This window comes from Letharia lupina, assembly GCF_014066315.1.
Source record: "Letharia lupina isolate WasteWater1 chromosome Unknown contig_10, whole genome shotgun sequence".
In the NCBI taxonomy this organism is placed as follows: domain Eukaryota; kingdom Fungi; phylum Ascomycota; class Lecanoromycetes; order Lecanorales; family Parmeliaceae; genus Letharia; species Letharia lupina.
This window is the reverse complement of record NW_023502979.1, coordinates 122,009-136,742: the sequence shown is the minus strand read 5'-3', so window position 1 is coordinate 136,742 and position 14,734 is coordinate 122,009. Positions and strand designations below refer to the sequence as shown.

General features: G+C 51.7%; 6 protein-coding genes across 6 annotated transcripts; 4 read left to right on the top strand and 2 right to left on the bottom strand.

The window, feature by feature from the left end:
- Nucleotides 1-940: 940 nt before the first annotated feature.
- On the top strand, nucleotides 941-2,474 carry HO133_000069 (uncharacterized protein; the record flags this gene model as incomplete). Its single annotated transcript, XM_037291009.1, has 3 exons — nucleotides 941-1,172; nucleotides 1,226-1,391; nucleotides 1,451-2,474. The coding sequence occupies 3 exons, from the start codon at nucleotides 941-943 to the stop codon at nucleotides 2,472-2,474; spliced, it is 1,422 nt and encodes a 473-aa protein (XP_037152444.1).
- Nucleotides 2,475-3,098: 624 nt separating this feature from the next.
- Nucleotides 3,099-7,331, bottom strand: HO133_000068 (uncharacterized protein; the record flags this gene model as incomplete). The annotated part of the gene is made up of 3 exons (XM_037291008.1): nucleotides 3,099-5,801; nucleotides 6,554-6,840; nucleotides 6,899-7,331. 3 exons carry the CDS (start codon nucleotides 7,329-7,331, stop codon nucleotides 3,099-3,101), a joined length of 3,423 nt encoding a protein of 1,140 aa, XP_037152443.1.
- A 761-nt stretch (nucleotides 7,332-8,092) lies between these two features.
- On the top strand, nucleotides 8,093-9,403 carry HO133_000067 (uncharacterized protein; the record flags this gene model as incomplete). The annotated part of the gene is made up of 4 exons (XM_037291007.1): nucleotides 8,093-8,400; nucleotides 8,479-8,564; nucleotides 8,623-8,787; nucleotides 8,838-9,403. The coding sequence occupies 4 exons, from the start codon at nucleotides 8,093-8,095 to the stop codon at nucleotides 9,401-9,403; spliced, it is 1,125 nt and encodes a 374-aa protein (XP_037152442.1).
- A 165-nt stretch (nucleotides 9,404-9,568) lies between these two features.
- HO133_000066 (uncharacterized protein) lies at nucleotides 9,569-10,770 on the bottom strand (the record flags this gene model as incomplete). Its single annotated transcript, XM_037291006.1, has 3 exons — nucleotides 9,569-10,231; nucleotides 10,284-10,627; nucleotides 10,689-10,770. The coding sequence occupies 3 exons, from the start codon at nucleotides 10,768-10,770 to the stop codon at nucleotides 9,569-9,571; spliced, it is 1,089 nt and encodes a 362-aa protein (XP_037152441.1).
- An 844-nt stretch (nucleotides 10,771-11,614) lies between these two features.
- On the top strand, nucleotides 11,615-12,218 carry HO133_000065 (uncharacterized protein; the record flags this gene model as incomplete). The annotated part of the gene is made up of 2 exons (XM_037291005.1): nucleotides 11,615-11,747; nucleotides 11,986-12,218. 2 exons carry the CDS (start codon nucleotides 11,615-11,617, stop codon nucleotides 12,216-12,218), a joined length of 366 nt encoding a protein of 121 aa, XP_037152440.1.
- Nucleotides 12,219-13,862: 1,644 nt separating this feature from the next.
- HO133_000064 (uncharacterized protein) lies at nucleotides 13,863-14,641 on the top strand (the record flags this gene model as incomplete). Its single annotated transcript, XM_037291004.1, has 3 exons — nucleotides 13,863-13,999; nucleotides 14,066-14,270; nucleotides 14,360-14,641. 3 exons carry the CDS (start codon nucleotides 13,863-13,865, stop codon nucleotides 14,639-14,641), a joined length of 624 nt encoding a protein of 207 aa, XP_037152439.1.
- Between the last annotated feature and the right edge of the window lie 93 nt (nucleotides 14,642-14,734).

Here is a 14,734-nt window from a genome sequence, read left to right as displayed (position 1 = left end):
ACCCATTTGTAGACACTGTGAAGGGCGTGGGACTGGTCACCGTAGTCCAACACTGCAAAATCCCCACGCAAAGTGACACTGATGGGCCATTATCGAGGTGCTTGTTACGCCCTAAGGTCTTGACCTGCATGTTGAGATCTCGCGCGGCCGAGTCTTCTTCCTCACTCTATTGCTGCAAAGATCTCGAACTCACTGCGACATTCTTATTGGGTACGATGGTGCAGGTCTGCTTCCCGGACATTGGGGCTCCCTCTGTACTTCATGGATCTAGCCGAGTGTTTTAAAGAGCAGTGACTCGAACAGAATATCTGAAGGTTCTGCGAAGGTTGTAGCGGGACTCAGATCGTTATTGCACGGGAACAATTTTCATTAGAGGAGATATCGCGCTAACCCAAAGTAGTAACAGTAGACGAGAAAGATCGACGCAGGGTTCTGCCATTCTGTCACCCACAAGTTCACTCGACTCCCTCGACTCCCACCATCGCTCTTCTCCCTTCTCCTCGCCCACATTGCGATAGATATGACATTGGTGAGCTGAAGCTGGAGCTCAGAACGTTACTACCGATGCAGAACCAGATCCTGAGTCGTACCATGGTCTCCAAGGCTACAGCTCCAACCCGTTCGGCACACCAGACACTATCCTGCTAATTCACCCGCTCTACTGCGGCTAGATCGAGCATTGGGGGCCATGATTGGTCTGCTAGGCACACTCATGCAAGTCAAAGATTTAGAATCGCTCAAAATTGCCCAATTCAGCTTCCTAACCTCGTTGCTAGTCCACCCTCGCACGCATGGCCAGACGAGGCTGGACTCCTGGAGCCGCTGCCGTCGAGGAGCCATGGAGGGGCTCTACACCTTCCTCTCCTCGCCCTTCCCTCCTACACTCTATGCCCAACAGTCATCATCGGGCATCTTGGTGAAATTGTGAGCTCCCGCGACAATGGCTGCGAACAGAGTAATCCTTTACGCGTTGCTGCTCTGGCGGATCGCTATCGCTATGCCATGGATAGGACCGATGCCTACACCTGTTGGCCTGATGGCTATAGCCGGGGTGTCGCCGCGACCGACTGAAGCTCCCGGCTCAAATGGGATACCGCAAGAGCTCCTAAAAAGAGAGAATGTGCAATATCCCCCGCCCGCGAATTGGTGCGGTTTCGTCAATGGCATCTATGGTGAGTAGATGCGTCGTCACCGGCTTGATGTCACCGCCTAACTTGTCGCGCAGATGATCCTCTCTCCTGCAGCATTGGCTTGACTTGCGTCAACTCGGGCGAAGCAATTGGCTGCTGTACAGCTACCACGGGAATTTGCTCAGCGCTCTACACCACCTGTGTCAATTATCAATATGAATGCGACCAACCGTGCCAGCTAGACCCGGCGATAAGAAAATGGTGTGCAACGAATCTCCTACGCTTCTTCTTCTAGCTTTGCTGATGGATACTTTCTCCAGCGATGCACTCGAACCTTTCTGCGGCACCTACGCATTCCCTGGCGATACCACCCTCTTCGACTGCATGGTAACATCGATGCCCATTCAGGACGTCGAGTTCTTGAACGACTTCTACATAACCGCCATTGGTAGCACCCTTGCATCCGATGCCACAACAAACCCCTTCGGCTTCACCGCCTCTGCCTATCTCGACTCCTTCGCAGCCACCCCTACAAACAGCGACACAGGCTTAGCCTCACAATCAACTTCAGCCTCATACTCGGGATCAAGCTCAGGTTCAAATCCGGGCTCTCACAGCGGTCTCGCTCAAGGCGCAATCGACGGCATCGCAGCTGGTGTCGCCATCATTGGTGCATTGATAATCGGCCTTGTCGTATTCTGCTGCATCCGCGTCCGCCGGCGTAAAAGGATCGCCGCCGCTTCAACTCCTCCTACATACTTCCCACCTCCCATGCAACAGCAAGCACAACAACCACCACCACCAAAAGTTTTTGACGGCTACCAATCCGTCCCCCAGCACGAACAGCAATATACACAATACCCTGGTCCCCATCAACAAGCCCAGCCGTACTTTCCTCCACCAGCTTCAGCCGTCTCGCCCCAGTCCACCGGCGCAAACGACCCACGCTTTAGCCTAGCAACTACTAGCCCTTTTTCCCCGCGGCCAAGTGAGCCAGAGCAAAGGCAAAGCTATTATAAACCACCTCTCTCCCCTACGGTTACAGAAGTGGATGGAACAATGGGGAATCCGAGCGTCCCAACTGCCGTGACACATGGTGCGCCAACAGAGGTGGACGGGACGATGGGAAACCCGGGCGTACCAGCCGGCGGGCATGGAATTGAACACCAGATGATGCCGGGTGGAAGTCCGAGCGCTGCGGAGATTGACGGCAGGATGAGCAGTGGGGTGCAGCAGGCACCGTTGCGCAAGCCGGTGGGCAGTGAGCAACAGGGCATGATGGGAGCTTCGATGAACCCACCGTTCTCTCAAGGTCCGTATGAGCTGGGACATGACGAACGGTGATTGGGAGGTCGAGTGGCTTACATGTTATAACCCTTGGATTGACGTATTTTCATGATATGAGGAGCTATGAACGGGATGGGTATGCATTTGATCTGCTGGCTTATATCTATTATATCAGGCTTCTGAACAGGCAAAAATGCGCATCGCTTCGGGATCTATCCATTATCTAAAGCACGAAGGAGGCTTGACACTTGAGTTATTAGCATCGTCCATCCTTGATTCGAAGATCCGTATTGAGGCGGCAATTGACAGACAACGTTCGTTCAGTATGAGGTTTGTTATATTCTCTATCCACACCTCTTTACAAACACGGCCTCCGATTGTCATGTCTTCCTTAGTATCCTTTACAGTATGTTGAAGGCTGAACACCCTGAATCGATCGATCGCACGCAACCTTTATGTTGAAACTCCCGGCCTCCGAAAACAAAAATCCCCCATTGGTATTTATCTCACATGTTAAATGCCCAAGTTTTCCGATCTCATCCCCTCGTGCCCAGTTGTTGAAGGGTTGGCGCTTTCCAAAATGACATTTTACACCCTTATACGCCTAATGGTTGATCCTCTCGTCCCAAATTCAAGGGAATAACAGAAACAGCCCTGTGCACACTTCTCAGCAGACCTACTCTACTTACCCCCTCCCTCTCCACCACATCCATCTCCTTCGAAAAGCCGCAATGTACTCCTCAGCTTCGCGAGCATCTCCTCCCACTCCCCCTCCTCGGAGCTGAGACTCGTCACCGCGCCCCCTGCCCCGATCGTCCATTCGTCGCCCTCAGCTTCGTTCCCTCCGTCTCCATCTGTAACATTGTCATTTCCAACGACGCCGTTTTCTCCACTCGCTTCGCGCTTGGGACGGGCATCGTGATCCCATCGCACGGCGCTGCGGATGACGACGGAGAAATCGCCACCGCCGCCTACGTCCATGTAGCCGAGTACGCCGGAGTATACACCGCGAGGGCGGTTCTCGAGGGAGCGGAGGATCTGGCAGGAGCGCAGTTTCGGGGCGCCGGTCATGCTGCCGGGTGGGAGGGAGGCGGCGAGGATGTCGATGCCTGTTTTGGCTGCGTGGGTGCTCTGCGTGGTCTTTCCCATGCTGGGGTGATTGGGGGTGTTGTCGGTGCGGAGACTGTCAGTTCCGTCGTTTCCGTTGCTGGTGTCTCTGTCATCGCCGTCTTCAACGATGAGACTTCCCTCGACAACGCTGACGAGTTGGAAGAGCGTAGCGTACTCCTCCACCGCCATCAACTTCGGCACACTGACCCTTCCCGACCCCACTACGCCGTGGAGATCGTGCCGTATCAAATCCACAATCATCAGATTCTCCGCGCGCTCTTTGGGTGTTGCGAGCTGAGCTGTTGCTTCCGCGAGGGTAAGTGGTGGAGTGTTGGGGTCAGGTTGGCGCTTCACTGTGCCCTTGATGGGGCGGAATTGACAACTGATGGTCTTCTCTTTGCGGTCAAATGCGTCATTGGTCTTGGAACCTGACGACTCTGTTGGTCGCGACCACCGCAAGAATCGCTCGGGTGAGCTGGACAGAAGGGTCAATTTTCCGAGACGCACGTAGGCGGAGAAGGGAGCTGGGTTGAGTTGGCGAAGGCGGAGGTAGAGTGGCCAGGTTGGAAGACGGTTCTGGGGATGGATGGTGGCTTGGTTTGTCAGGCAGAGCTCATAGGAGTCGCCGGCTCGGATTGCGGATTGGCAGGCTCGGACTTTGGACTGGTAGGAGGCGGCGTCGGGGAGTGACATTTGAGCATTGAAACAGAGAGGATCTGGGTGCGAAAATAATGGGGTTTTAGGTCTTGTGCTGTTTAATCGCAAGGTAGTCTTATCAAGCCAGTCTTGATCATCGGGCTTGATTGTTTGGACATGGATCTTTTGGTGGAAATGATCAATTACAATACTTCGTTCGACGAACTTGAAACTTAAATCCGGTCTTTGGAAGTCGTTTTCGGTGCGGCGTTGCGAGTGGGTGATGCCAATGGTCTCAAGACATGCTTCATAGCTGATAAATCCCATGAGACCGCCCCAAAAGGGAACCCCTGTGTTGGAACTTTCGACCTTGTACTGAGCCATGAAAGTTTTCAAGTATGAGAAGATACTCCCTCCACAGCGTCGAAGATCGATTGTGTCGCTCGATTGATTGTGGACTCGGCGGACCTCATTCGTGCCAACATTATAATCGAAATGCATGGAGTCTGTGGATATGATGCCGATGATGCTGTGCTCTCCCACATCATGCCTTTGGTGCATTTCGGAGTCCAGGATAATCGCTTCTCCGTCAGTCAAGCCGAGAGTCTCACAAATCGAGGGTACAGTGGCTTTCCCCACATCTATAATTCGTGTTTCAACCCGGACTTTGCTTTTTTGACGGTGACCTTGCGATGGATAGGCACCGTTGGATCCCTTCAGGTCTTCCAGGAGATTTGGGCCGTGCTTTGCTCCATTGCGGACGTCACTGATTGAATTCGAAGGAATCTTCGAGTCATCAATTACTCTTCGATATTTTGATAGCGAATTCTCGTCCTTCGAGTCAATCTGAACGATTCCAAGGTCTGCGTAACACGAACGGGGTGAACTCGGCAAAGTTCCAATGTCTCGGCGTGGCCTTCTCCATCTCTTTGCAATTTCCCACCATGCTTCAATGACCTTTCGGGCATTGTTATTCGAGCAAATAGATTCTGCGTGGAACTGTATCCCAAAGAACGGCTTTGACTTGTGCTCTACAGCCATCAAGACTCGCGGCGGATTGGAAGACATGGCGTCCTCTGTGCGGTCTCCGGCATTGTCCATTTCGTAGTCCCAAGCCAAAGGTCGGAGATCCGAGCATTTGAGTAATGAACTTCTTGCTTCGTAGGACCTTGTCCATTCATGCTTGCCCTCCGGTCCAAGAGAAGCGTAAAGGGAATGATACTGAACCGTTTCTACCTCCTCCACCCCCTGAAAGATATTTTCCCCATTTCCCCTAACCCTCCTCACAATCCCATGTCTCGGCTCCCCTAACCTATCAATCGTTCCCCCAAAAGCCAGCACGAGACTCTGAAACCCAAGACAGATTCCCAGGACCGGCAATAAATCCTGGTTTCCAAGCTTCCACAGCTCTTGAACCCACCCTACGTCCTTAGAATTCCTCGGGTCGCCGGGACCAGGTCCCGCGACGACTGCGGAGAACGGTCTTAGGAACTCTGCCAAGTTCCGGATAGGTTCATCGATTTTGATAGTTGTGACTTCGACGCGGAGATTCGTTTCGAGGAGAGCGATGATGTTATTAGTGAAAGAATCATAGGCGTCGATGAAGAGGACGCGGTGGGTGGTGGCGTGGGGCATTTCCTCTCAAATTTTCTAAAATGAAAGATGCGACGATCATATACAGCAATGAAGAAAAGTCATCGATTCTGTCGTATAGTAGATTCTACAAAAGATTCGTATACTTGGTACTTTACATACTGAGTAGATGAGGTTGGGGGGCGTCTGGCTTGATAAGCGCGATTGGGAGAAAAGCTTGTCCGGCCAGCGGACTATAGAGGTGTCATCAGTCTGTCTTCCAATATCATGCATGGTGCTCACACTTGAATTATATTGGCAACGAGAGGATGTGAAAGGATGAGGAGTGGTGGTGGTAGAGAATTTAGCGCATTCAGAAAAGCGCGAAATCTTGGCATCAGCAATTGCTCCCACCCCAATAAAGTATATGTTATACCAATTTTGTCAAAAATGGGTTAGATCATGATCTCAATGCTGCTGGATAATTTGGATTTGACTGTAAAGGTATCAGTGATTGGCGATGGAGATTTTGCTTTCTTGGAATACTTCTCTCTGGGGGCTTTGTAAAAATTTCTCGAATCTTCAAGTCGTTTCATTCCCATGCACTATGACGCTATAACGTTATTCGTATGTCTAATTGTTTTGCTAACGTTTGAAGAAAGCTAGGAACACTATATACAGCTATTTTCGAATGCCAGCGTCTACCCATAGCACTTTGTGCGCTTGTTAATACTCTCTGCTCAACAAAAAGAGCGCCCAAAATATGAATCACCCAATCCTGCAAAGTCTGGCTTCGGCGGCAGGTCTGAATTGCTTACCGCTGGCGCAGCCGCTTTGTTCGAATGCGGCACGCCTCTCAGTACCCAGCTTCTCGTACTTTGAGGAACTGTCAAGAGGCTGCCATCATGAGCGAACTCCGGATTGAAAGCAACGTGGCCGAGGTATTCCCATCCCAAGCCTTGGAGCAGGTCTTGATGTGCGAGAGTGAAGTGCGCGTATTTGTCCACTTGCGGGTGGATCTTGCTGATACGCGCCAGCAGGTATTTGGCCGCCTCTTTGCCTGGTGTTTGCAGTTCGAAGACTCTGAAATCGAGCTGTCGTATGTCTTCAGTGTCGCATCAGCATTTATCACGTTTTGTATATGAGAGACATGAGGGACACACAATAGTGCTCTTTGCCCTGCATGTAGGTTTTCCGGTTCGTATGCAGAGCATTCTCAATATAGTAGTAAAGATTTGCATTCACGCAGTCGGGAGGTATATCAAATGTTCCCGGCTCGTCTTTCCATGGAATGTGCCAGTATTGATTAGGATGAAATTGTTGGATCCAGGCGGAAGCCTCAATGAGCTGTGGCGCACAGTGACTGTATGACTTCAAAAGAAAGGAATTTGTGATGGGTCCGATGGAACCCATCAGTCCCTTGTTATAGTTGTGCAGTGCCACATCTCTGCGCGATTCTATGGGGCTCATAAATACACCGCGTGGATCTCTTAACATGACGTTTGTTAGCGGATCTGCTGTTGTGAATCTCGAGCTCATATTCGCGATTTGTAGAATGTCCTGTTGGAGAACTTGTGAGATCCCATAAGTCGCCATGGCATGGGGATTTTCTTGAAACTCCTAATAGATGACAAGAAAAAAGTTTGGGTGCAAAGATGAAACTCCAGCTCCTGCAATAAAAGTAGAAGGCACGGGGGTTGAACGAGATTGGAATTACAAATACGAGAAGTGCACTTTTCATGATCGGAGCATGAGTGATCAAAACATCGTTGCAAAGAGCAGCAAACACGGCAATGCCAGAGACACACGACAATCAATACGCCTGCAGCAAACGGAGATCAATGAGTGCGCTCCGCGGCATGCTGTCGACGAAACCATGTCTAAGGTATCTGACCCAAAGATACAAGAATAGATCCAAGAAAATCGGGCAGGGTAGTCAATGACTCCAGCTACGCACTTCTAGAACATCCGCGGGTAGATTAGGGAAGACTTTCAGAGTTCGACTTGACGAAGAAACAGAACAATCAGGTCCATCTTCGGAGTACTTTCCGTTATCAAAATAGGTTTGAAGGATGCATAGAGTTCAATCATCACCCGAAAGGTAGCAGTAGAACGTCTCAAGGGGAACAAAGATGGAAAGAAATCAAAGATGAGCCTTCCGGTGTGGGATGCACGGATGCAAACAGCGCGCCTCTTGCGGCAAGCGCTTGACGCTAAGCCTCCGCTCTGACCTTCCACCCCCACTTCTCTTGCTAAAGTACTTTTCCAACAAGCATTCTTCCCTACGACCACTGCCTCATTCCTCCTCAAATCCTCCTATAGATCCAACCGACCATGCTTCCCCAACACCTCTAACAATGACGCCTGCCCCCGCCCCCGCGACCACTCACCCGCCAAACCCCACCTTCCCCCCTCACCCCGCTCCCCGCAACTGGCTCATCACCGCCTGCACCTCCCCCATCGGCATCGCCATCGCGCGTCAAGTGCTCTCCCACGGCGACAACGTGATCGCAGGCCTGAATCCGCGACACCTTGCAGAAGGGCACGGTGACGGAGGGGAGGAAGAGGGGGATGCGCAGCGAGGAGAGGAGTTCCGGGAATTCTGGCGGGAGTGTGAGGAGGAAGGATGGAAAGAGAGGTGTAAGGGGGTGGAGTTGGATGGGAGGTGTGAGGGCCCCTTGTTGCTTGATTGTTTGGCTGGCTGCTTGGGGGTTAGAGGGAGGGGCTGATTCTGGGGGAACAGTGTGATGGGACTGTGCCAAGCTGCTGTTGCTGAGGCGGTGGAGGTATTTGGCAAGTTGGATATTCTGCTATGTTGCGCGAGCGAAGGTTGGCCTCTACACTGATTGCTTGAGTGGGGTAAGTGAGTGCTGATATGTTATTACAGCGCTGGTCGGCACGGTTGAAGAGCTCGCGGCCTCTCCACGGACACAAACTTTAGTACGGGAACAATTCGAAAGCAACTTCTTCGGTCCTGTCAATTGCATCAAGGCAGCATTACCGACGATGCGGAGAAGGAATAGTGGACATGTAATGATATTGACAGGTATAAGTCAGTCCATATATCCCAGCTTGTGAGGCCTGCACTAACACAATGTCCAGCCGGGCATCTGGGAACTCCGGGTTTAGGGATGTATTGCGCTGCCGGGTGGGCACTTGAAGGCTTCTGCGATAGCCTCGCGTATGAGATTGCTCCCTTCAATATCAAGATGACTATCGTCCAACCTACGATGGAAATTGGTGTCCTAACCAACAAGATCATATCTGCGCCCTCGATGCCCCAGTATTCACCGGACAACAACCCGGCGCCTTTGTTCAGGGGTATAATTGGAGGTCTGTTAGATCGTCTTGATCTTGTCCAGCAGAATGGAAACTATGAGCCTGCCTCTTTGGCAGGCGACCGAATCCAAACCCTCTACCCGAAGCTTCCGCCCGAGATGCAGTCTTCGCTTCTTGCGGAGACGATCAATGCCATCACAGCGATCGGCGGACATGACAATCCGCCCGCGAGACATATCGTTGGCCATGAAGGTGTAGCCAGTGTGAAAGAGAAGTTGAAAACTGTGAGCGAGGAGCTGGAGGATTTCGTGGACTGCAGCTGTGCGGTTGATATCGATGACGGCCATGGCATCGAAGATGCAAACGGCAGTATAGATGGGATGTTGTAGACAACAGCGCTGGTCTCTGGAATCTAGGGCCGTATTCTGCTGTGTCATTTTTTATATTTGGCCAGAGCGCCAATCTTCAGACGGCTGCCTGTTTCGCAGAGGACCCAGTTTTTTTGTATCTAGGCATCCCAGAAAACGAAGTTTAGATTCCGAGGCCTGTGGTGATCATCCTGGCGTAGTAGGCTTAGGGGTCGTGGCTTTCGGCGTTGTTGCCCCTTTGTCGCCGGCAGCTTTGCTCTTTCGCCTCGACTTTTTCTCCTTGGTTCCTGGTGTGGTTGGACTCTTCTCGCTGCTCTTTGTTGATTTTCTGAGCGGTGCTGGCAAGTCCTCCGTCTTCAGCTGCGGCGTCGGTGCTGCACTCTTCGCCGGAGTTGCCACCTCAAGTGATTGGCTTGAGGGTTTCGACACTTCTTGGGCTTGGCTGGAGGTTTTTGACGTATTCATAGACGTTGTCAAAGAAGTGTTGTGCGATTTCGACAGCTTGAATGACCCCGGCTCGCCCACGATAGGATTCTCGTCCATGTACTCGTTTGCGTAGCGGTCAGATAGATCGTAGGAGTACGCTAGCATGTGGACGCCTTGGAGGCCCATGTCCGAAGTAACTTTAGAAGTTTTCGCGCTGGTAGTAGTCTCTTGCGTTGCCGGCAAGGGTGTGCCTCCTGCCGGCATCGGTGTGCCCTCTTTGCTCGCCTGGGTTGCCTGGAAGCTTGAACCGGGTGTAGGAATTTTTGATACTGGAGGGAGGTATGTATGGCCAAGCGAAGGGGTGAAGCTGGGAAGGGAAGACGCTGTGGAGAGTAGCTTGGTGAGGGAGGCGACTGTCGAGAGCTGGCGCATCGAGGTAAGCGCGGCCGATGAATAGCAGTACGATGGCACATACCAGCCTACTACCTAGGATATTCCCCACCGAAGGCGCCAGGTAAACATTCTCCCCCACCACATAGTACGAGCTGATTCCCGTGACCTCGTCCGGCGCGCCCTGTCTCTTACGCCTATTCTGCTTCCGTATAACCCAGACCCCGCTATGGTCTTGCTTGGAATCGTTCTCAGACGGGTCATGGGTGACCATGAATTCCAGCCCTTGCATCGTTCGCAACCTGCCCTCAAAAGCTTCGCGAGTCTGGATAATGTAGAACATGTTGGGGTTGTAGAGCGCTTGCGTAGTCAGGATGGCGTTGTTGGAAGTGGCATCGAAGAACGGCGATTCGGCGAAGTAGGGAAGTACTGTCAGAGACATCCAGTGAGCTGACGGAGCTTGGGAAGCGGCGACTCTACAGTGACTTACCGGTGTTAGTGTGGATGCCGCCCATTTCCTGAGCCTTGGGAGATCGCCATTGTATCTCATCCAAAGGCGGCTCCTGCGCCATGATTTGGAATTCGTTGTCAAGACTGACATGTGGAGAGTCAAGACGAGGTGATCAAGTGTCAAGAGAGATATGTTGCCTGTGTTCATGCAAGGGGAGAATGACTGATTTTTAGCGTATGCAAAACCAGTGGGATTTCTTGGCAGTTAAAAGCCTGCTATCTTTTCTGGCTCCATCAGTTATTCGGTACCTTGTGCCAGGCTGGCCTTTCCAATTTGCACCTTGCTTTGCAAGCTGTGCTCTAAATTAAATGTACAGCAAACTGTACAGCACTCAACAAAGGCCCGCAATATTCATCCTCCCTGTCTGCAAGACATGATCTACTCTACAAAAAGTCTTACTCTGGTACAGATGAGTCTTCGTAGGTCGACGTTATCTAGACTACTGTGTCGGTATCCCGCCTACTCAAGTGCTAAGGTCTCGCAAACGTCCATATTCCAAGCCTTTGTTTCACCGGAACCGCAAGGACGTAGGCCCATCACGAAGTTTGGTATGAAGGGGTGCCTGGATGTCGAGTTTATCTGCACCTGGTGAAGGTACAATGGCTACCAATGCCAAAGATCTCGAATCTGGAGCCACCCTGACAAGCATTGGGAGGATTGGCGCTTAGAATGAAATGGAAACATTGGAAACATCGGCATCGAGGATTCCCCCTTCCCAGTTCTGGTATTGTTTCAGCCCCTCGAGCGGCGACCTATATAATACGTGTCCCCCAGCGACTTGAAATAGATTCTTCACTTTTCACCTGCAGTCTTATGCAATCTCAAATAAACTCCATCCACGTACAAGAGTACATTCTCGCCTTTGCATCGATAGTTGCACTTCTTCCTGAATTTGCTGTTCTACCATGGCGAGCATAGGCAAAGCCACGATCGCAGATCGTGTAGATGCCTGCCTCTGCCTTTTCAAACGCCTCCTACCTTCCGACAACAACGTTGCAGGGGCAAGCGACAACCAAGGCATGGATCGAAAGCGGGACAGTATGAGCCGAAGATCACATGAGCGTTCTGAATTTGTGGGCTCCGCGTCAAGGTGTTTTCATTCTGGGACAAGCTTCGATTGAGCACCACTTGAGATACAACTCGAAGCTCTATGGCTTGTTACTCGGAAGCTCGAAAGTTTGCATGCGAATATCCTTTACGGTAAGTTATCCTTGGACAATGCACTTTTCGATGGCAATCTCCAATGCCACATCCGCACACGCTCATCGTATAACAGTGATCGCGGCCCTTGATCCCGAATTCAGACATGCAGGGTTCTGCGCGATACCTACAAGACAGGCTACTGAAGAACATGACCAGCCACAGGTACTCCTCAATAATGATGCAGCTGACGATGACTCTCCCACCCTGCCACCAAGCTCCTTGAGTTCCTCTTCAGACTTTCTCTCGAGCCAATGGGTTGTTGATCCTTCTGCTGATATTGCAGCCGCGAAAGCCTGTGTGAGTTAAAAGATCTATGATTTGGACGGACTGTCGTCTCTCATTCGGTATTCAGGGTCTCGGTACCATGATCAAGAGGTGGAGGCCTTCGCTGGTATGGACGAGCTCGACAACAACATGACTTCGCAATCTTCGAATGCGGCGCTGATCATGAATCGTAAGTACCCGCAAGCTGATGAAAGTCTTCGTAATCGGTTGTCCGAATTTCTGCTTCAGAGATTGTGCCTGAGCCACTACGTCCCCAAGAATCACCTTTCCCTTCTCAGGTCTTTACAAGTACTTCAGATTCCTCGCCTCAGATTGCAGGATTCGACTTTCTCCCAGTACCCAAGGTGGATAGCAACGGCATGTTTGAATGTCCCTATTGCTACATACTGTGTCCAGTTAAAAAGTCGATTGGGAAACACTGGAGGTGACCATTTCTTGCCTCCTCTATATTGTGGAGCTGCAAGTGTTTAAACCATCAAGGCACCATGTCATGCAGGACCTCGAGACCTATATCTGTGTGTTTCTAGAATGCTGTTTGCCACAAAGAATCTTCCGGTCGTTCGACGGTTGGATCGCGCACATTCGATCGGCACACATGCCCTTGAAATGGGACTGCTGGGGTCCAGATCACAAGAGAATGACATTCGTGGATGCTGAATCGTACATCGAGCACTTGAGACGTGATCACCGCGGTGCATGGAGCGCTCGCAACTCCCCTGGCAAGCGGAGGTGAACGGACGACGCGAGGATACGATTTTCCATATTTGCCCATTTTGCAACCTTTGCCCAGACGGCGTTAAGTCCCAGGACACTTTACAGGGCCATGTTGGTCAGCATCTCGAGTCGTTGGCTTTGCTGTCTTTGGCATAGCTCCAAGGTCCACGAGCAGTGCACCAGATGACCTAGGGCAGCTCTTTTTGCCAAAACAACAAGCATCGCGAAATTTCACAGACCCTTTTGTCGTGGACGCATCTGTGACTCCATATATTGATTCGAATGAGGGAGGGATGCTACCGCAGCCAGAGAACATCGGAATTGATCGGGCCTGGAGAGATCATGAGTGAGCCTCTTGCCGCGACGGTACGGACATCCAAATCGAAGACGATGAGGGTTTGGCATCTTTTCAAGAACGCTGGATGAAGGAGACTTGAGCTAGGAGGAATGCCGCCCGGGAGTTGCTGCATCGATCTGGCATGGCGCCAGGAAGATGATGCTTTCCGTGTGTATTAGCTTGATTCCAAAGTCCCGACGTAGGGTTGCTGGACCTTTTCGTTTGAGAAGCAAGTAATTCCCAAAAAATACATGGATATGGGGGTTTGAAGATGCTGAGGTGGGCTAGTGGGTGCACCAGTGGTGTCGAAGAATTTGGGGTGGGGTTGGGAATACTAGCCATACGTTCTCTCATGCGATCTTTAGGTCGAAGCTCACGCCTATGTACAGTTATACTCTCGGTTTCAGTAGCGTCGTTATGGTTGGCTTCTTTTGTGCACTTCTCCGCTTGTCGCGTGTCGCTTTCTATCTCCCCACACTTACTCGCACCGTGAGACCTTGAAAGGGTTTATCGCTTCAAAGTCAATGCGCAACATTCTTAAGGGTCTTCTCGAATGCTGTTACCCCCGAGAACATCCCTCTCAAGCATGAACGTTGATCAACATGCTACCGGTCATGTGCCTTTTGCTCCTCCTTCTCCAAAGCTTCTACGGCGCCCAAGCGGCTCCTGCCGCTGTCGATCCAGCTTCTCTTTCCTTGAACACCATTATTGCACCGAATCTCCGCACAATTCCCTCCCTCTCTAGCGAAGAGTGAGCCCCGTTTTCCCAACTCTTCCCCAATCCACTCTCACTAACGACCCTGCATCTCCTCTACAGATCCATCAACGCGCTCGCCCTCTTCTTGAACACCTCGAATCCGGCAGGCATAGTCTTATACCGCGTCCCAGACACCAGCACCCTCCTCCGTATCGGCCTCCAGGATAACCCCATCCAGAAGCCCAATATCGGTCGCACCATCCTCCGCACCCAGCAATCCTTGGCCGCGTTCATCAAGGCCTACGATGCGGACGATACACCCCTCGTACGTACATCATGTCGTACCCATCCCTTCCCCCGCCGGCCCATACACACATCACACAAGCCCAAAGCAACACCAGCTGACACGAGCAGGCCCGTCTCGACGACCCCTACGAATCCGACATCCGCTACTCCGGCTGCTTCTTCGGCGTCGCCACCTTCCCGATCGGATACCATCACCTGACGTACGGGATCGTGATGAACGTGCTGCAGGGGCTGTGGCTGTATCTGTACCGAGCGGGCCGGTTCCAGATGGCGGCGTTTGAGGTCCGGGATGATCAGTTTGGCACCGTGGGCGTTGGGAAGATCACGCCTGATAGGCCGGACGGGTTGGTGCTGGGGATGGTGGGCGCGGGGAATGGGAGTGTGAGTTGACAGGTGAAGGAAGAAGAGTAGAGCTATGGGGTTTCTAGATTGGGGGACTGTTGAGGTCGTGACGGTTTATCTTTCTGGCTACTGGTTTTTCTG